The sequence below is a fragment of the Thalia democratica genome, chromosome 2 (assembly GCF_965202585.1).
Source record: "Thalia democratica chromosome 2, ktThaDemo2.hap1.1, whole genome shotgun sequence".
NCBI lineage: Eukaryota > Metazoa > Chordata > Thaliacea > Salpida > Salpidae > Thalia > Thalia democratica.
This window is the reverse complement of record NC_139166.1, coordinates 66,414,630-66,437,619: the sequence shown is the minus strand read 5'-3', so window position 1 is coordinate 66,437,619 and position 22,990 is coordinate 66,414,630. Positions and strand designations below refer to the sequence as shown.

Below are 22,990 nucleotides of genomic sequence, written 5' to 3'. Positions count from 1 at the left end.
ATCATGATATTAAAATAGTCTTTTTGTTAAATTATTTGTGTTTAAATGTTAAATAAAAAATAAAAAAAAGTTTTATTCTGTGATTTGTGGTTAAAATTGCTTTTATATGCAAAATAGTTTTAATATGACTTAATCAAGTATAGCTTTCAGTTATTATTATATAGTAACATAATTTTAACAACTGAGAAGTTAGAAAAAAATAGCAAAGTTATAAAGATATTGATAGAAATAAACAGAGCTGGAAAAACTATTTTGGTTGAAGTAGTTAATTAAAAGAACTAGAAGATAAAATATTTTTTCACAATAAGGCATATATGTATTTATATTTACTATAAGTTTTTTTTGATAAGTATATACAGTTTATATACTCTGTATCTATAGACATATAACTAAGTCTATATTAAATTAAGTGTGTAAACTACTAAGAAAAATGTTTTTGCTTGTACTTTCATGCTTGAAATTTTTTCATTTTTAAACAACAATGTTTTATTACAGCTATAGTTCTTAATTTTCAACTTACAAATAAAAGACAATTTGAAACAATAGAAGTTTAAGTAATTGCTTAGGAAGAATGATAATTAAAGTAGGTTGCGTACTGCTGCTGATATGTTTGTCAGTCAACAGCCAAAAACCAGCTCTTGTTGAGGAGAAAGCAAAGAGTCTTGTGATACCTGCTCCTGATAAAAGTGCACCACAAAAGTAACTTGTTATTTAAATTAATCTAGACATTTAATGTACACTTCTGTATTTTATAGGCTTTAGACTAGCTAACAATAAAACCTTTTTTTCAAAAATTTTTGTGAAATGAATTATGTTTTAAAACTTTATGAAAATATTTAATACATTAATCTGCTTTTTTTGCTTATTATGTTTACAATAAGATTCAATTAGTTAGTTTCTAGATGTGGCTTTAATGATAAAAAGTACTAAATGATAACTCTTTTAAAAACTTTCTATGTTTCTGTAGGCTTTCAGATGTAATAAAACCTAAAAATTTGACAAAAGCAAAAAAATGTTTTATTAATATATAAACAAAAAGGCAACTGGAAATAACAAAACCGATCAACGCAACAAACACGACTGAAGTGAAGGAGACAACCACAGTTGAAGCGACAACAGTGCAGCAACCGGTAGTGCAGGACACACTGGAGAAGATACAAACTGGCCACAAGGCAGAAGTGCAGCAACAAAACGACAGCACTAAAATATCGTTCATTTTGTATGTGCTAGGTTGGTTGTTTTTATTTCTATTGTTATTTTATTCATTTACTAAAATATCGTTCATATTGTATGTGCTAGGTTGGTTGTTTTGTATCTTTATTCAAATATATTTGAATAACTTTATCACAGTATCCCAAATGTCATTATGTTAGTGTTTGTTAGATTGGTTGAATGTTATAAAAGGTGTTTAAGTCTATTTTGAACAAAAAGTTTGTGTATTCATAGAATTAAAATTTTTCTTCTGAACAAAGTTTTTAACATAAAACACTTGAAGTAAATCTGGCATTTCAAAATATCAAAGCTCCAAAATATTATTAATCTTGTATGTGTTAGCTCTTTTTGAGTTTTCTATTTGAATGACCAATTGTTATTTTTTGTTCAATATACAAGATTATCTATGTCTCGCAAATGAATAAAGTAATTGGCACTTCAATATATCTAAAAACTAAAAAATTTGTAAAAACAGTTAAAAATCTTTAAATGTGAACTGTTTGTAATTCTGTTAAAACTGTTTTGGTTTTTTATAAAGTTGTAAAAAGCTAGGTAAATATTTTTTAAAGTATGACATATTTGTTTATTGACTGTTTTGTTAATAGAATATCTAAAAGAATAATTACAAAAATGATGATGACAAACTTAACAACTCTTAAAATTGTTTTTCTTCATTTTCATTTGATAACTTTAATTAAGCTTACAAATATAGAGAAGTATTACTATTAAAGTAATTGACTAATTTTACTCTTCCTTAGTACTACTTTGAATGTACTAAAATTTAAAATATGTTTATAATGCTTCATTAAGAATTTGTAAACATGCTAGAAAAATATATGAAGTAGAAATGTATTAAGCACATCAATTAGAACAATATGTTCTAAATTTTAGTTTTCGTTTGTTAATTTGTATTTGAATATTTCCCTATACATACAGAAACTTAAAATTATTTACATATAAGTTATATTTACAATTACTGCTTTTTATTATCAATTAATTTTTTCGATTTGAATTACTGATCTTTGATTAGTTGCACCTTGTACCAAAATTGTGCCTACTAGGGTCAATATATTTAAAAAAAAAACTTATTTAGTAAGTAAATAGTCATTTACATTAATTGTGTTTTGTAAAGTTTGTTTTTAATGGTGTAAAACGTTTTGAATAGTGCTAAAAAATTTAACTATTTTTATATAATTTTGTGTATTTATTCATGTTTAAACTATTTTTTGTATCTAAATTTATCACTTTCTTAATTTTGTTTTAAAATTTTTAGTGTTTAATAAATCTTTTAGTTTAGTTAAAGCAGGTTTTGATATTAGTGAACACAATACAAAACTATACAAGCTACAAAAATGTATGTTAGCTAGTAAATGTACAAAAAGAGTATAAATAAGTTTTGGAATAACGTCTGAAAAATATAAGTAATGTATAACTGAAATAGTATAGGTCTGACAAATAAAATTGCTTACTTAGGCAATTTGAAGTTGCATATTTTTTACTTTAAAACAATCAAATATTAACTTAACTTTTAGGTTAACTGTAGGTTAACTTTTGTATTATAGGTTAATTTTTGAAAAACACAAGTAATGTATACTTAAAGTAATATAATTCTAAGAAATAAAAATACTTACTTAGGCAATCTAAACTTACAGATTTTTAACTTTAAAACAATTAAATATTTACAAGTTTTATAAATTATTAACAGGAATGTGCATTCTACTTACACATTGGCTGATAAAGTGCAATTTCCACGTTCTACCCGAGTCCATTGCTGTGGTTTTCCTTGGTTTGTTTTTTTAAATATATGGAAAAAAAAATCAATAACATGTATTTGTAAATGTTTTCAAACTATTGCTACTACTTTCATTGTTTTTTTTGGACTGTTTTTACTAAGTATTTAAAATATTCAAAACGCTGTTTTAAAAAAATCAAACAGTAAAAGTTTTAAGTTGTTTTTTTAATAAAAAACATATAATAAGTTTCACAAAACTGAGTTTTTATTTAGCATATACTTATATAACAAACAGGAATGATCATAGGAGGTGCCATTAAAATAATGAAAAACGCTGGCCTAAATGATTTTCAGGTAATAAAAATTTATTGAAGTAGATTTTAAAAAATTAGCTGATAGTTTTTATTTTTAGATGTAAATTTCCTAATACTCTTTTTATTTCAACAGCAATATATGTAGTAAGCAAAGCTAATTGTTTTTAAAGTTTGTCACTTTCCATTCATTAGTCATCTTAATGAGTTTCAAACTGCTTACTATAAATATTATGACAATAAAAGCTCGTTGTTATTTTTTTGTTTGTTGAAATATAAGTATTAAATTAGTTTTGGTCATACAATAAAAAAAGTTTTGCTAAACATATCCATCAAATCTTAAAACTGTTTTAAATAATGTCTTAATCTTAATATAGTACAAAAATTATTTTAATAAAAAATTACACTAAATTAAAACTAAAATTTTCCTTAATAGTTTTGCTAATTCTAGACATATTTGTTTTAATTTTAAAACTTGTAGCCTTAACACAAACTAAAAAAACTTCATTCTTTTTTTCAATGTAATATCAGTTTCCATTTTTTCCATGAAAAAAAACACTTCTTCACAAATTATTAATATAAGCAAGTATTTTATTATTCTAACATGCTTTAATTGATTCAAAGAAATTTATGAATAATGTTTAATAAATTTAAAATTATAATTTATTAACAGGAAGCAGAAATTTTGTCTCCTCAGAATTTTTTCCTCATGATTTTGCCACCTATCATATTCGAAGCTGGATATTCTTTACATAAGGTGGTTATTTCAATTAAAATATTTGTTTTGTACTTGATAAAAAAAGATGTTTAATAACATACCCTATTTCACTGATAGGTTTTTTAGCCTTTGTATATAGTTATTTTTAAAAACAATCTGATAATTGCTTCTAAAAAAAGTTTTAAAATAAATTCTTGACGTTTTATAAATATTTCAAAACTATTAGTTTAAATAAAAAAAGTTTAGCTTCTATTTATTTAAAAAATATAGCTTTTAAACTGTACAATATTTTTTCTTACTTTAAAATCATTACTTATAATATAGTACTTCTAAACATGTAATTCAAGATGCGTGCTAAAAGAGGAAATTTAAATAAATTTAAGATAGATTTTATCAAATAAAAATATATTTCAAAGTTTTATTTTGACTAAGATAAAAGGTAAATTAAAATTTATTTTTGAAATAAACGTATTGGCTAGCAGTTTAAATACAGTTTTGTTTAGCGTATAAAAAAAAGTGTTTTCAACTTATAATGAAATTGGTAACAAACATGTATTCTCACCCCAGGGAAACTTCTTTCAAAATTTCGGTTCCATTCTGGTGTTTGCAGTGATTGGCACTTTCATATCAGCGATGATCGTGGGTGGGGGGATTTACCTAATGGGGGTGGCCGGAATCGCGTACAACCTCACGTTGACTGAAAGGTTTGTTTGAACTGAATATGTAAAAATATGAAAAAAGATCTTGAAAAGTTCTTATACAGTTCTTACTCAATTTTACTCAATATATATATATATATTTATTTATACTTCAAACTAACTGGCTGAAATCGCTTACAATCTCACCTTGACTGAAAGGTTTTTTTGAATTGATATGTAAATATCTAAGAAAAAAAATTCTGACTCAGTCTAGTTTTATATTCATAAACTTATAACTATTGTTTATTGTTCATGTTTTAGGTTTGTTTATTATAAATATGTGTACGCTTCATAATAATATTTTATGTACTGTATAAAATTTTGTGTACTTGTATGAGTTCTTATCTGTTTTAACTTATCATTGTCCCTAAAGATAGTTTGATGGTAAAACATTAAAATTTGGAACTTAAATTAAATAGTGTCTGTTTTTACCAGAAAAAAAAAGATACACATGTTGTTAAAAAGTTGCTTTCAAAAGTATTTTAAACTTATGTAATGTACTGACTTGTTGTTATAAATAATTAAACCTCATTCTAACTGAAAAGTGTGTGTTGAAATTATTGTGGTTACTAATATCAACATGTATGTAACAAATATGTATTTTTCAATACACATTCTAAATGAGTATTCTAAATATACACTATAAATGTATATGCATTAGAAAAATATTTTTATTTTATAAGCACAAGAAATATTTGTTTGTAAATTAAAAAAGTCTTATTGAAAGTTTTTTGTTATGAACTAAATGTTTTATTCAATTCAACAGTATTAAAATATTCAAAATATTTTTTACTAGTATTAAAGTTAGTGTTAAAAAGAAGTAAAAAAATAAATTTATTATCATATCAACTTACATTTCAAAAAAGATCAAAAGAGCTTCCAAATCAAATTCTTTAAAAATTTAAAGTTTTGAAAATTATTTGGTTACAAAAATAATAATAATTAATATTTAAGTAATAGGTTGTATCAATAATATAAACAACAAATCTTTTTAAATAGTTTGAAATTCATGGCTATTACAATCTATAAAGAAGTAGTGGTATAAATAGATATTTAGTAGTGTTTTAGTAAAATATTACTGTAATACTTATTTAGCTTTATACAATTCATGATAAACAAGAAAAAGTTTTTTTCAAAGTATTAAGATATTTACAGTTGTATGCAATTAAAAAAAGGTTGTGATATTGTTTTTTTTAGTAATAAAGCTAAACAAAATGTTAATTTTTTTTGTTGTGTTGAAACTACTTTTTAAAAATTAGTTTTTCACAGTGTTTTTATGTGAAATTTCAAAGCAATTATCTTAAGCAAAAATAAAAATCAACAATAGTTATAACTTAAAGTATCTTAATACTCTTATAAGTAGGATGTAGATAATTCATTATTATAAATCAGTTTTTTACCAAGTTATCTGTTAACAATTTTTGCACATATACTAGACTATCATATGAGTCAATATTTATTGTTATATATAACTGCAAAGCTTGATTTTATTTACTAAAATACATGACATTATTTTTGCAAATTGTTTATGATATCTTTCATCTAAAGTCTAAACAATACTTTAATATTAAATAAGTTGATTAAAAAACGGCAACATTTATTTTTAAGAGATTAGCTTTATTTAACGTTAAGGAAATTTTGTTAGAAAAATTATATTATAAACTTATAAGCTCTTTTTATAAGAATACTATATCATATACAACTGACTAAAAAGTTAAATTGTTTTACCTAAATTTTTAAATTTGCATGCTCATTTAAGTTTCATCTTTACAAATTTATATAAAAATAAGTTTTCAAGGTTTTTTTAGCTATCTTAACTGTGAATATACTTTAATGATTAAACAACCTAATAGCTAAAGTTAGCCCTGTAAACTATAATACATTTGTTTTTATATGATAACATTTAGTTTTGTCATGTTTTTACTATAAATTCTAAAAACTTTAGCACAATAAATATTTTAACACAATTAAATCAGATTGTTTATTTTATATCGTAATTTTTATTGTATTTTCAACAAAGCTAACCTTGCAAGTACTGATTATGTAATTTCTTTGTTTTTATAATTAGTATCTTTTGTTGTTTGTAATATTGATTTAGTTTAGATTACAGCTAAATGTTTAGATAATTAATATTCAGTTATTTCAATTGTTCTATTGCTTGAAATTATTTTTTTTTACGTTGAGCTAAAAAAAATTTCACAACTTGTAGGAAAACTACTTTTTATATAATTTAATACATTTCTTAAATAACTTTGAGTATAAAATTTTTAGTGTAAATTAAAGTTAACAAAAAAAATTTGATAATACGACACATTTTTAATAACTTTGGTTAATTATAAAACTTAATATTTTTCTAACTTTTGTGTTGTGTACATTGGTTTACAAAAGCTTATAAGTATTTGAATACAATATCAGTGAATTTTGTTTGAAACATGTTTAATCCTTTTACAGTGTTGTGTAATGTCTTAAATCGGATAAACATTTTTTTACTCAAACCAAAAATGTTTACATTTAAAGGAATAGTTCTAAGCTGCTGTTTTTTAACACGTTTATAGTCTTTAATAAGTTAAAGAATTTTTTGTTTGTAATTTTCAATCCCGTAATATAAGATTTAAATTGACTGCAAATAAAGTGTAAGTGCAGCAGTATTACAAGCAATTAAAATGACTTGTAATGCATTCATGCAATGTAGCCATACAACTTTTTATCACTTGTATTAAAAACTAGTATTTCTAGTTTTTAATCGTACAGTGTTATGTATAACTTGTAAATTTTAGTCTTTTAAAGTTTAGAAACCAAGGAACTTATCTGATTGTAATTTTAATTTTGAGTTTTCTTAAAGTGTAAACTTTGTTAATGTGTTACAAAAAAAAAACATTTAAAATATTAATTATTGATGTACTGTAAGAAAGCAAAAAAAAAAGCTTTTTAATTTCAACATTTAAGATTTTAAGAATTTTATTCATTGAAACAAACCTTAAATAAAACTTATTTCTTTAAAGGATATAATCAACTACAAGAATTAAATTTAAAACTAACAATTGCAAATTTTAATAACTTTTATTTCAGATAAGGTTCATGGTAATAAGTTTTTTTTTTCATCTTAACTAGAGTAAATACTTTATAATTTTGAGAGAATTTTTTAGTTGTTTTTTGCTTGTATCAACAAAAGTATTACACAATTAAGTCTTATCTTATGTAACTTTCTTACAAAAGAAATGTTTTAAAAGTTTTTCTAGTCGTTATGAAAGCATTTTTTGTTGCAAAAACTGTTTTCTGCAATAAATGCAAATGTATTTTTTTCTCTGCGTAAAGTTCGGCATTGAACTTATAGTTTTATTTTTACAATTTTTTATACATTTTCAATAAACAGATTTAGTTTACAACGTTTTTAATTTCTAATATACTTAAAACTAAAAAAGTCTAATTTTGAAACAAATTTAAAATACTTCTGTTTATACTTTGTCTCACGCTATTTGTATGTATATATAGAGGTAAAAAAAACCTTAACATTTAGAATTTAAATTTATGTTGTAGCACATGCTTGTTCAATTTTAAATGTTTTTCTAAAATTTGATAATTGATCTTAAGACTATTTTTTTTTACAAATCAAATATTAATTAGTTATTAATAGTTTGTAATTACTTTTGCTTTATAAAAATTTTCAGTGATTGTTAAGTTTAAGTTAATAAATTTCAAGAAGAAAAACTTGTAGTAATTCCAAATGCGTTATTTGGAATTATGTTTTCTTAAATTCTTTTATACGTACTAAGTATTAATTTTAATTTTTATTTTCTCTTAACAAATTGTTGTTAGACAAATATTAATCAAATAAAAATCATAACACATACCTAACTCAAATATTAAATAATTTTCAAAATAATAAGCTATATTAATATTTTCTAACCTTTAAAAACTCAAAAAGCTTTTCTCTTTTTTGTTTTGTTTTGAACAATATTACGGTATTGAGTTTATTGAACAAGTATTTTGACGAATGTCATCTCGAGTGCTGTTGAGAACAACTGAGTAAATATTAAATTTATTTTAATCTGCATTCGAGTGTTTATTCAACTTGAATGGAATTATTAGCTTATGATTTTAATTGATTTTCATAAAAATGTCTGCTCAATATGTAAAAATGCACAATTTTTTTTTAAGTTGATAAAACAGTCCTATAAAGTCACTGTATTGACTGAATTAAAAATTAAAGGTTTGTTTAATGATTTATAATGTACTGTACATATTTAGTGATTTTTGTTTTTAGGTCAAACTTAATTTCCTCTAATTTGTCATATAACGTTTGAGTTTAGGCAAACTTGTTTTTATTATATTTAATAGTTTAACTTTTCAAAAGTTTCATACTAACTTTTTAGTAAGTAAATTCTAAACTGTTTGATGATTTGATTTATTTCAGAAAAAAATAGGTAAAAAAAAAGTTTTATACCAAATTTATTTATCTGCTAAGATATATTTGTACAAAATTACTTGAAAGTAAATTTGAAGCATTCTTTTTTGTAAGTATTTTTCTCTTAAGTAAGTTTATAAATAGTTTAAAAACTATTTGGTTTAGTTGTATACCTTTTTATACTAGAAACAACTCAAGAGTTTATAAAATAAAATGAACATAAGAGTTAATAAATCAGTTTTATACTACAATCCACTAAAAATTATTAAGAAAATGAAATGTTTTAAAACGTATAATTCAAATTTTGAAATTATGTATAAAAATGATAAAAACCTTTAGTATTTTTGCTAAATTGTATATAATTAGCACCTTTGAGTTCAAAATTTTTCAACTATTATAGTTTTTAAATGTTGAGAAACTATTATATTAAAAAAAAATTTCAGTAAGTTGTACTTATTACACATATTTATGTAGAATTAAAAAACATACTGTTGTTCTATTCATACTGATATTTATCTAATTAAGTTATTCAGATTTTTTTTTTGATCTTAGTAATCATTACAGTATATAAGCCTGTATACGTACACATTGAACTGTTTATTTATCTATTTATTTATGTTCAATTTCATCTCATGAGTTTTGCATACGTACCCTTAGTATCACAGTTGTTGACCCGTTACCTTAAATTTATTTACCAAGAACTAAATATTAAATAAAAATATGTACCAATATTAAATTAATTTACAATTTTGCATATGGATCACTAGTATCAGGCGTTGGCCTGGTGGCTAAAAGTTAATAATTGCGAAAGTAATTACTAATTAACAAAACTACTTGCATTAGATATTAAATTAGCTTTTTCTAGTTTTGTATACGAATATCTAAAACGTTTTTGTTTGATTTATTTAACTATTACGATGTAAGGCAATATACATGTTTTTGTATAGTTATTTAATTAGTTAAATTTTAAAATTTTCAGTTTTGCATACGGGTTACTAGTATCAGCTGTGGACCTAGTAGCTTAAAATTAATATTTGTGTAAATAGGGTCACAAGTATCAGCTGTGGACCTAGTAGCTTAAAATTTATATTTGTGTAAATAGGGTCACTAGTATCAGGCATTGGCTAAAAGCTAATAACTAGGTAAATAATTGCTAATTATCACCAATAGTTGCATTAACTACAAATTAACTTTTTTAGTTTTGCATACGAGTCACTAAATGAGTTTTAATTAAGTATTACAACGTATACGTGTTTTTTTGTTTAACTATATATTTAGTTTAACTTAAACTTTTCAGTTTTGCATACGGGTCACTTGTGTCAGCTGTTGATCGCTAGCTTGAAATCAATGATAATTGATAGTTATCAAATTTATATCAATTAAAAAGTCTAGTACCTAACTAAAATTTTTCAAGCTTTGCATACAAATCTGTAGTCTCAAAGTTTTTTGGCTCAAGAGCTTGAACTTACTAATAATGAAGATAGATATTAAATAAAAAGGTATGTACAAATACTAATTAATTCAACAGTTTCGCATACGGGTCGCTAGTGTCAGCTGTGGACCCGGTAGCCACAATCGCCATATTCAAAGCGTTGAAAGTCGATCCCACACTTAACATGTTGGTATTTGGTGAAAGTATACTCAACGATGCTGTTTCCATCGTGCTTACAAGGTATGTTCAATTTGCAACTCTTTTAAATTATTCTACTTTTATTCTTATAAACTGAACGGTGCTGGTTCTGTTTCTGTTGTTGAACTGTTGATTATTTTTTTATACTTATGACACTTGACTCTATGTATAGTTTTTATTTGTTTTAAATCATACTAAATTAAAAGATACAAACATAAAGAACTAAAACACACAAACAAGATTTTAATGAATAAAAAAAAATCCCCTAACATAAAACATTTCTCACAGCACGTTCCAGGGCCTCGCTGATCACAACCACTCGAGCACTGACAATTCAACGATATTCTGGCAAGCGGTGGGATCCTTCCTCAAGATGATGATCGGATCCTCCGTGCTCGGAGTCATGATCGGCCTATTCAGCGCTCTCATATCCTTTTGAATTTTTTATATAAAAATATATTAACAGTTTAAATAATATTAGTAAAAAAAATTTTAAACTTCGCAAAATTAGTGAGCAACAAATTATACACTTATTTATTGAATAGTACATATTGTAAGTATGTAATCATCATATATGCTCCATATCTTTTTGAATTATTTTGTATAAATACATTAACAGTTTAAATAGTATATGTAACAAAAATATTTGTTGAACCCACAAAATTAGTGAGCAGTAAATTGTTTGTGAGTAAACACTCATTTAAATAAACATGTGCAAATTAAATATTTTGTTTAATGTTAAAAGCAGTTTTCTGTTTTATTATACTTTTAAAAGTCGTAATTTTTTTGCCACCGAAACCTGGTGGTAAACAAAATATTTTATTTGCACATCTTTATAAAAATAAGCTTTTTACATTTTAGTAAATTGAGCAACCTTTTAGTTAAGACAAATAACTATATATACACTTATTTATTGAATAGTACATACTATAAATATGTAAATAGTATAGATGATCTATATCCTTTTGGTTATTACATTTTTATAAAATAAAATTATAAGTAGGATATAAATATATAAAGAATAGTATGTGTAACAACTATGTTTTACAATAAAAACTACAAGTAATTATTTTACAACTAAAATCGGTTAGAATTATTAAAATATAATACTTAAATATTACTAGTTTCTTTTATCATGATCAATTATATTCCTGGTTGAGAAAATTATAATTTTAGCATAAGAAAATTGTAATATTATGGTGTGCTAAATTAATTAAGGACATAAATGGTGTAAAGTTAAAAATAAATAATTGATAACCAATTAAAAAATGTCATTTACTGAAATTAAGCTACTTGTTGAGTTTAAAAATTTTTATAAGCGGAAAGTAGGAATTTATGTAATTACAAATAATTTTAAGTGGTGCTTAACTAATGGGTCATTTGTGAACAAAAGATTACTATACACATTTTAAATTAAACAAGCAACTGCACTTGGATAACCATTAAAACTGAATACTACCTTGATTTGTATGAAAAATCTTTTCAATTCTGATTTTTTCTCTTTTAAATAATTAGTTTGAAAAAGTAACTTGAATAATGCACTATGTACTGACTGGTTTACAGTTTTCAAAAAGTAAAACTAAAGTTTCTTTTTTTATTATGCTTGAAAGTTTTTTAATGAATGTTTAAAGAAATTATTTACATATCCCTGTATGTTTAATTTACAGTTAAGTAAGTTACTAAAAATATTTTATTATAAAGTAAAAGTGATAGTTGATTAATTGGAAAAATGTTTTATTACATCTCTTTTTATTAATTTTAAAACTTAAATGTTTTCTAAAAAAGTCGAAATATTGAAGTGAGACATATTATATCATGTTTACACTAAGATTTTGAGAAAACTGCTTCATTCCATAAACACTCTAACGATAAAATAAATATTTATGATAGTTTTGATAAACTCAAGCTTCTTAAGTGAGTGTTTATGTTGTGTTTAAGCAGTTTACAAAAATTTCTATCCGCTTTTTAAGTGGCAGGTTACGTAGATAAACGTAATAAAATCGATATTTCATCATACAAGAAAATTTAAACTGAAACTTTTTATAACTTTTTTGTGTTAAAAAAAGCCAGTTTTTTTATCTTTTTTCGAAGTCATAAATAATCTTATAGATAATATAAAAAGTCCCCATCATATACTATCTAAATGGCTCTGTAACAATAATAAAATTCCTTTAACTCATTAATGATGTAAGTAATAAAATGAAAGCATGCCTAGTGTACTTCAAATGTGTCTTAACTCTGTCAAAATTAATTTGTGAACTATATAAAACAAATATATCATATTAGTAAATTTGTGATATTTAAAATAACTTTATAATATAAGTATCAGTTATTTATTCTCAAGTAGTTACATAACTTATTCTAACCTTCTAAACATATGTCATTAGTAATTTAATTATGTGTCCCTTTTTGAACATTTATTATATATGATACAGTATTATATAGAGCATAAGTTGGTTTAAAATAAAACCTCTATTTAACTATCTAAAATAATCTTTACACAAATTGATAATAAACTATTGTGTGTATGAATATCGAAACTACTTATTTATATATATATATATATATATATATATACATTTTCTTTAAAGTATATAAGACTAGTATTGTTTATAAGTTAGCTGATGCTTTAATTTATTTATTTGACCCAAAACTTTTACACAATAATTGATCACAAATCTGAATTATTTCTCCTTAACTCCTTCACACATCACTAAACACGTGGATTTGAGAAAAACCCCTTCACTGGAACTAGGAATGATGTTCATATTCGCCTACATTCCATATGGGTTTGCGGAAACATTCAAATTGAGTGGTCAGTTTTTTATCATTTATTTTTAAGTTATTTTAATAGTTTATTTATATTTTAGCTTAGCTAGATCATTTGAAATAATTCTGTGGCTAGTTGTCGGTTTTATTAAGTTTATCTTTTTCTCTGTTTGTTTGTTAGTAATTATTTTAATTGTAGTTAGCTATTATTGAATATTGTTTGTTAGTACTTGTGGTGATTTATATACCTTTTGGTTTCACTGGAAATTTTTAATTTGGGACTTGTCTGATATATTAACAACATATTTTACAAACCAAATTTTTTGGATTAACGAAATTTCAACACAGTGACAATTCAACAGGTATCATGGCGATATTACTTGCAGCAATTGTGATGTCACACTACACCCACAGCAATTTGTCTCTGGTGACACAAATAAACATGCAGCAGACGTTGCGTGCTCTTGCCTTCATGACTGGTTTGTATTCACTTTACTCAAAATAGTGGCATAAAACTTTCTTTGGTTATTTGAATCTAAAAACGTTGAAAAAATAGTCTTGCAAAAAAGAACAAAATGAAATAAAACAACTCTAATAGTAATTTTCATAAAAAAAATTATAGTATGAATTACGGTAATGTGTTCCAATGTAGTTTAATATTTGATAGATACAAACATGTATTTTATTTTTACTTTTTACCAGAAACAAGCATATATATAAATTTAAACAGAAACAAGTGCTTTTAATTGTTTTAATATTTGAATAGAAATGAAATTGTTTTTACTTTTTAATAGAAACAAGCGTATTCGCCTACCTCGGAATGGCAATATTCAGTTTCGAACACAATTTCCAACCTGCTTTCGTTATATGGAGCATTGTGAGTTTAATTTATTTATTACTGGGCTTAAAATATTTTAGTCTTGACGTAAAAGTTTGAACTTCAAAAACGCGAGTGTTCTAACAAGAAAATTTGTTCTTCTAAACATTTTAAGAATATAACATTAAAGAATAATTTAAATAATTTTACATTTGAATGATCAGTATGTTAGTTCACATTTCTAAGCAGAAAGCTTAAAACTTAAGAATTTTATTTCTAAGGAAGTTATAATTTCAAGTTTTATTTTTTTAGATATGTAATGTTGTTTAACTTAATAAAACATTAAAGTTGAAAGCAAAGATTAATATGTCAATAGATATCTATCTGAAAAATTAAAAAAATTGGTAGTCAAATAGGAACTTGTTTAATACTTTACAAATAAATTATTATAACTTAAAAAGAGAAATAAAAACTTACAAAACTTATAGTTAACAGATTTTGCAATTTAACTGTTCTAAATATATAAAATACTTTTAAACTAATTAAGTTTCGAAAACTGTTTGCTATTAACCTTTGATTTTTTAATTTTAAATTTATTATTACTAAAATGAGGAAGTTGTATTACTTATACTTTTTATGTTTGACAAATAAAATTATTCTAACTTATTTAATTTATCGACAGATATTGCTCCTTATAGGCAGGGGGCTTAACATTTACCCGCTATCGTGGCTACTCAACCATTTCAGAGAAACGAAAATAACCAAGAGAATGCAATTCATCATGTGGTTCAGTGGTTAGTTTTTATTAACAGTTAAAAGTATGAAGTGGTGATAATAATGGATAGAAAATTAATTGGTTTGTATTATGTTAAGTTGTTTATAATGTAAGCTTGTGCAGTTTTTGCGCTAATGATTGTTAAGTTGTTTGAAACAGACAAAAAGATTACATTTAGTATGTAGCTTTAGTGATAATCATTTAAAATGAAACCAAATTTTATTAATGTTAAAGCTTAACAATGGTAGTAAAAAGTAGAACTATGTTTGATAAAAGTGTTTCATTAATAACATTTTTTATAAACTATTCGGTTTGTGGTAAATGATGGTCTTACTTGCTGATTTAAAACCTCTTTGTAAAGCAACTTTTAATATTATTTGTTTTAATTATTTTCTTTTTATTAAAAATGTTCTAACTTTATACATTTATTTTAAAAGCTTTAGTTATCTGCCTATAACTTTAGTATAAAACTATACAAAAAAAAGAACGATTTATTAGAAAAAATTATTAAATTACAGTCAAACTTACTTTTTTTTTGACTTTTTTACCTCAAAAATATCTCAGTACTTAAAAAATTTTTGATATATTAAATAAGTAGAGTAACTGTTTAATTGCCAGATATAGTTAATAAACTTGTTTTAAATAGAAAATTAAAATTAACTGAGTAAGTGCAATTGTTTTTTTGAACAGTTTTAATATGAATGAAAAAAATTTGTCAAGTTTTAGCGATAATAAACCCAAGGTTAATAGATAAATAGTTTCTCTTAATCATATTAGACAAAAAATGAAATGAAGTTAAACAAATAAACATTATGATGCAATTAATTAATAAAGAAAATAAATTTGCAATTTTAGATACTGTTTAATAAAACTATTATTCATAGCTTATTAAACAAGTACTACACATATAACTTTACATACACATACAAAAATAACCTAACTAAAGGTTCTATAATATATATTCAAACATAATTGATATACAATATCAGTTAAAAATTGAACGTAAAAATCAAAGTAACTACCAAGATAAATAACTAATATCAAAGTGAAATAATTTTTTGTTCAATAGTTTTACTTTTTTTACAACTAGATATTAAATTTTTGAATAATTTTTTCTATTTCACTTTTGATATTTTGCTTAATGACTTAAATAGAATTAATGTAAATAGCATAGTGTTGGGCAATTCAGGAAATAAACAAAACTTTCTATAGAGTGATTACTCATAAGTTTGTAAATAGTTGATTTATAACATACCTCATGAGTGTTTAAATATACGAAAAAATTATATTAAACTAAAAAAAATAATTAATAAGTAAAATAGCTTTAATTTAACACCTCTGAACTGCAAGACATTGGTATTTACTTTTTTATTTTGAAAATAATTAAACTTTAATTTCAGGACTGCGTGGAGCCATTTGTTACGTACTGTCACTCCATCTCGAGTTAGATTCTCCCGACAAGCGAAACGTCATAATAACTACGTCACTGATCATCGTCATGTTCACGATACTGGTGCTGGGTGGCGCAACGTTCCCCGTTGTCAAGGTAAATCGATTGTTGCTAGGGTGGTATTATCTGTTGCTATGCTGAATTCATATTTTGTTAAGCGTTATAGAAGCATAAAACAGTTTGTTTGTTTTAATGGCAATTTAAACCAGTATAAAATTATACTATTCCTCCAAGATTTTTGTTATAGTAAACTTTTTTGAATATAATTGTAGTTGGACGTTTAACTTGATTTGTTTCTATATCAATATCAGTGTTAAATTATAGATCTGTTCTTTTTTTCTGACCTTTTAATACAGAGTTTTTGCTTAAAGATATTTTTAAATATAGCTGCTTTGTTATGGTATTTAGACTAGAAATTGTATAGAGTCATTTATAAATCTTATATTTAAAACAAACACATTTTTTTAAAACTTGCACACAATTGAAAACGATAACAAAAATTATAGTTTATACACATAGTCAAAAATATAGTGCTTCGCAATAACAAGAAAGTACAGTTTGAGTAAAACGGAACTAAACAAATGCGACTGGAGCGACTCTGATTTGCAAGTTTGTATAATTTAGCTCAATGGTGTAGGTAGATTACTTGATTCAAAGTAATCTTAAAACAAATCTTGCTTAAACTTGTCATCAAGGCTTTAGTTAGAGCATCAAGCTGGGACTGTAATTGTTAATAAAAGTTTTTTTTTAAATTTTAATATAAACTTTTGATTTAAAAAGTAAACTGTCATCTGTAAGAGCATTATTTTGGTTTAGATTATAAAATTTTACTTTAAAGATACAGGATTAAGTTTTTGGTTGAGGTATTTAAAAAGTTTTTAATTAAGAAAGTAAATGTTTTTAAATATTCTATCTTCTACATGAGTAAAATCATAATATTGTACTTTATGATAAATACGGTAGGTTTAATTGAAACATTTAGTTTAAATATAGTTAGGCATAAGTTATGTTTTCGTCTAGGTAATAACCTAAAACTAATTAGTTCTTTATGGAATGTAGTTTTTTTTTGCAATAAAATAGAAAGATGTCAAAAAGTGATTTGTTTTATCATTATTTATAGATCTTACAATTTGTAAAAGCGTTTGAAAATAGTTATTGTAAAAGCTTTTTTTATAAATCCAACAACTTTATGTTTTTGCCAACAATTATAACTAGATTAATTCTAATCAGCAAACTATATTTTTTGATGAGTTTTAGTTTGCAAAATTAAAACTACATTCAAAAACAACTCATTTGTAGTTATGTTTTGTGTTACTATTTTGTTTTTAGCTCATCCTCAGATATTTTTCAAGTTAGTACAAAAATATTTACCAAAGAGAGCTGTTATTCAAATATGTTATTACTGTTAACATAGTGTTATTTTAAATATTTTATTTAAGTAAATAGTCTGCATATATACCTTATAGTATTTTGAATGTATTCTTTATTAACTACCTGTTAAGCTTTATTAATAAAAAAGGTTGATAAAGTTTGATTTTTGTCAGCATTTTTATTACTTAAATAGCAATATTATTGTTAGATCTATTAAACTTGTAAATTATATTTATGACTCAAATATAACAAAAGTTGTTGTCAAAAAGTACTTGCTTTGTTTTTAAGAATAACCTAATAAAGTAAATATGAATTATTCAATTTACAGTTTGTTTTAAGTTATCCCAAAAAAATAACCAATAAAAAGTCACACTTACGTTATATAGTATTAATTACCTATATAACACTTTATACTAATAAATATAAAGTTTTTTATGAAAGACTTAAACTTTACTTAAAAAGTATATACGTGGTGCTATTTACATGTTTAATTTAGCTGTTAATTATTAATTTTTAACCATAATAGTCAACAACATCTTGTTTATTTACAAAACTTCAAATTATTTCGAAAAATTGAACTTTGAAATGATGTCTTTCTAGTTAGTTTATAAACATATTGTTTATTAATTTAACACTAAATACTTATAATAGTTAAATTTGCTTTAATTATAACTGAGTTTATATATGGTTTGAAGCTTAATTTCTTATTAAACATTTAAAAAGTCAAACAGTCATTTTTAAATGTATAACTAGTCTTGACATTTTTATCAAGTATTTTGTTAAAACTTTATTATTTGTAGATTCTAATGCGTTTGAGTTGTACAGATAAACCTCTGTTGTAGAGCATAAAAATTTTAGCATACCTTTTACATATATTCTTTTAAGTCTTGCTAGTATAAATAAACAATATGATTTAAAAATACTTTTTAAATTATTTATCATATATCAATAAAAGTTTACAACGAGTAACTTTAAGATCAAATAGAAGCCTTATGTAATAAAATTTAAATAAGTTTAAAGTTATTTACACAATCTTTGCAAAAAGGGGTAAAAATTAAATAGCTGTGCTAAATCAAGTATTATTTATTGAACATAACTACTTCTCATATATTTTTGATTTAAACAATTTTTTCACAATTTTATGCTATAAAAGTTAATACTTATCAACATGAAAAGGTTTCAATGTAAAAAACCATGGTGCATTTTCCATAAATTTGACAGAAAGTGAACGCATTTTAATAAATTAAATAGAACATATATAAAGTTCGTTTCATACAAAAATTTTTGAATTGTATTATCTAGTGATATTCTATTGTTGAAAATTTATCAACCATAAAACGACTTAAGTAACAAAAATGTTTTAAAATATGTAAACTGGTACTCTCTGAATAAATGTTTTATTAAAAGGCTATTGTACGATTAATCATTAGACAAAGGTATTTTTCATACAAAAGTAAGGTCTTAACAAACATGTTCTATCTTAATCATTTTAAGTATTGTTTACAACTAGTTAGAATTAAAAATCCCTTAGATAATAGAAGTACTTAGAAACAAGCTTATAGAGCAAAACTTGAGTGTTATGTGAAAAGAAATATTTATTGTTAATATGATCTTTTAATTAATCTAGCATGTCTAAGACTTTTAATCTAGTTCTAGTTTTTAAAACTAAAAAAATAGTTATACATTTAGATGCTTTTTTACAAAATCAAAATAACTTTATATTCATTTTTATAATGAATTTGTCACTTAAAAACTTAAACACTGGTTACAAAATTACCATAAAAGTTGCTTTATAAAGTAAGTGAGTTAATTTATAAAGTCTAAATTTTCAATTAATTATATATATACTATTTTTTTAAGTAAAATTTAGGAGTCTTTAAATTTTTGTCCATTAATTTTTTTAACAACCAGTTATCCATAAAATATAGCACTTTACTTATTTTATTTAGGTAATAGATATTATATCAATATAATACCAACAATATGTTGTATTTTAACTAAAAAACAAGTTTAACAATAATAATGTTTTCACTAACGTTCTGAAGTATAAAACAAGTTTACTTTTTACATACCTTCACACTTTTCAGGAAACATGTTTTTGAAATAACTTTTAAATTAAGTAAATCCAAAGAAAGATTAATTATTTAAATTTAAATTCAAACAGTTCTTACAAGTTGACGACAAACGTACATATACAAGAGTGACATTGAGCAAAACAGAAGAAATGGGCCAGTGTGTTGAAAGCGACCACATCAGTGAATTAACTGAGGAAGAATATGAGGAAAAGTTTGTTTTGATTTTTAGAATAAACACTAGAAATAGTTTATAGAAATGTTAAAATTTTAATAAAATAAAATCTAGTTGAAGAAATGTTTTTTTTAAGTTTAATAATAAGTTGGACTCAAATTGTTATTTGAAAACTCTTCATTAATCGAGTTTTTGTTTTTCAAAAACACAAAATTGTGTAGCAGTATGTTAATAGTTATTCGAAGTTTAATGTTTTTAACTTAATTATTTTTTTCTCTATTGAACAACTTTAATTTTGAAGCGTTCGCTAACATACAAAACTACAAAAATATCAACTTACTTGATAAAACAGGTACTTAAGGAACAATCTGCATTTGAAAGGGTTTGCTTACTTCGATGCCAAGTATCTAGTCCCCTTCTTTACTAGAAGGATCACAAAAAGAGTTAGTTTTCCAAAAATATTTTTAAATAGATTTATCATGTCATTAATATAATAAAAATAATTTAAAGTAATTGAAAGCAAGATGCAATATTTTTTGAAAGAAAATAATAATAAAATTTTAAAACAACATAAAGTTCTTAGTCATAAGTTTCTCATTGACACAGCTTTAAAGAAACAAACAATCAATAAAACAATTAAAATTGTAATTAAAACTTCGTAACTGATTTTAAACCTTAAGCATGTGATGAGACTGGCCAAAAAACACACAAATCTAAGTACAAAACATTAGATTACCAATGCACGTAGATACCAAGATGTTTCCTATTTAAATTACACGAAAATTGGTTCCAGTAGTTTTTATTTCTATAACTTCACAGGAACTTATTCTATATAGAAGTGAAATGCAACGTCTTACAAACAAATTATACATAAGTAATATTAAAATCAATCACTTCTTCACAGGAACTTATTCTGAACCGTAGCGAAATGCAACGCCTTACAAACAAACTATATATAAGTAATAACAATAAATTCATCATTCTTCACAGGAACTTATTCTGAATCGTAGCGAAATGCAACGCCTTACAAACAAACTATATATAAGTAATAACAATAAATTCATCATTCTTCACAGGAACTTATTCTGAATCGTAGCGAAATGCAACGCCTTACAAACAAACTATATATAAGTAATAACAATAAATTCATCATTCTTCACAGGAACTTATTCTGAATAGAAGTGAAATGCAACGTCTTACAAACAAATGGTATGAGGAAGTGAGAAGCAGACCCTCGCCGGAATCCGACGTCGACTCAGCCGATGACGACGAAATCGACGTGTGATGTCACAATGCTTGAGATGACGTCACAATGTTTTGTTGTTGTTTTCCACATTCTGTTGTTTTCTCTTATGCGAAAAGCTGAAAAACTTATTTAAGATATTTAAATGCGTTCGAGTTTAAAGTGATAGAAAAAGTTATTGAAAATTTTAACAAGAACTAATTTATACATTGTGTTTAGTCAAATTGATTTTTAATTTTATATGCAAAATTTTATTTTTTATGTAAAGCTTTACTTAATCGAAAATCTAGTATATTTATAAAATAAACCAAAAAAAAGCTTGCTACAATTATAAGTTAAGTATACAGTTTAAAAATTATTAATAAAACTTGTGTAACTAACCTGACAAGTTAAACATACGTATTTTAAAATTATTTTATTTACTCTTTCATTTACTTTTTGCAATCTTTACTGTTTTCTATATGGATTTTAGAAACTTTACAAGCATTTAACTTATAAACGATATTTTTATAATTTGAATTATATTTATTTATAAAGTTAAAGCATTATTTTTTTTTTGTGAAAGTTTTTTTAAGTTGTAAACGAAACTTATTTTTATTATTATTATATGATATCTACTTAAAATGTAAAAAAAAAAGTTTTTCAATTAAAGTACTAAAGTTTTTTCTTTTTATATTCAAGTGTCTGAGAATTAAGACCGTTTTTATATATAAATACTGCTTTAATATATATGTTGCCAAATTATTTTATTTCAATTGCTTAGTATTTAAACTAGTGTGTAAACTTTTTATTGCTTTTTAATCTTAATGTATTTTTATTTTATTATTAATTTTTTCCAGTACTAACATATCGTTAATATTTCTGTATTTTTTTAGTGGAATGCTTTGTTTTTTATCAGCCATTTTTATCAAAAATATTCTTTTTGTACCTGTTTTAAGGTACGTAGTTTTAAAATACTTTTATTTACTTTTTTAGTCAATAAACTAAGCGTACGTATAAAAATAAATGTATAAACAAGTTAAAACTTTATCTTGCAATGTTATTTTTTCTACAAAACATCAATAGTTTCATTATACGTATAACTAGACAGTTTTGTAAGAAGCAAGATCAATTTTTATTGTTTAAAAGTTAGAAAAGTTCATTTTGAATCTTTAATTTTATGTTATACTGTTAGAAGTTTTATTTTTTAATTTAAATATTTTAATTTCAAAAAATGTAATACTTGTAACATATTTTTATTTCCTTAAATATTTTATCAAAAATTTTAGAAAACTTAAAAAGTTAAATTTTACAGTTGTATTTCTTAGATGAGTCCATAATTAAATATAAACACAAATTTTCTTAATTACTTATGGTTGAGTTTCTAATAGAAATCAATATTAGTATAACTGTACCAAACCTTTTGAAAAGTTGTGAATAAGATTTTTTTTAACGTTTATAAATAAATTAATGTACAAGTTTTATAAAAAAAAAATTAGACTTTCTTAAACATAGTAGTACTGTTATTTCTTAATTAATTAAAAATTATACAGCACATGTTGTAAAAAGTATTTAGTTATTTTAGTTTAACAAACTATTGAAAACTAATTTTGAAAATAAATAAAGATACAAT

General features: G+C 23.6%; 1 protein-coding gene across 2 annotated transcripts; it reads left to right on the top strand.

Annotated features, from left to right (window-relative positions):
- Positions 1 to 500: 500 nt before the first annotated feature.
- LOC145830030 (sodium/hydrogen exchanger 8-like) lies at positions 501 to 21,852 on the top strand. Of its 2 annotated transcripts, XM_082937924.1 has the most exons (17): positions 501 to 699; positions 1,040 to 1,230; positions 2,918 to 2,998; positions 3,240 to 3,298; positions 3,929 to 4,012; positions 4,541 to 4,677; positions 10,605 to 10,748; positions 10,995 to 11,135; positions 13,418 to 13,521; positions 13,838 to 13,954; positions 14,270 to 14,352; positions 14,975 to 15,086; positions 16,468 to 16,613; positions 17,049 to 17,126; positions 20,053 to 20,174; positions 20,488 to 20,578; positions 21,298 to 21,852. In XM_082937924.1, the coding sequence occupies exons 1-17, from the start codon at positions 572 to 574 to the stop codon at positions 21,418 to 21,420; spliced, it is 1,941 nt and encodes a 646-aa protein (XP_082794050.1). In that variant the 5' UTR covers positions 501 to 571; the 3' UTR covers positions 21,421 to 21,852. The 2 variants fall into 2 exon arrangements, with proteins under 2 accessions (XP_082794050.1, XP_082794051.1); XM_082937925.1 differs by lacking the exon at positions 17,049 to 17,126 and having other exon boundaries at positions 21,298 to 21,850.
- The last annotated feature ends 1,138 nt before the right edge of the window (positions 21,853 to 22,990 follow it).

Coding starts and splice junctions, on each gene's coding strand:
- LOC145830030 (XM_082937924.1), top strand. CDS start 572: ATGATAATTAAAGTAGGTTGCGTACTGCTGCTGATATGTTTGTCAGTC. Junction 11,136..13,417: donor GGCCTATTCAGCGCTCTCAT/ATCCTTTTGAAT, acceptor TCCTTCACACAT/CACTAAACACGTGGATTTGA. Junction 20,175..20,487: donor GAGGAAGAATATGAGGAAAA/GTTTGTTTTGAT, acceptor TTGATAAAACAG/GTACTTAAGGAACAATCTGC.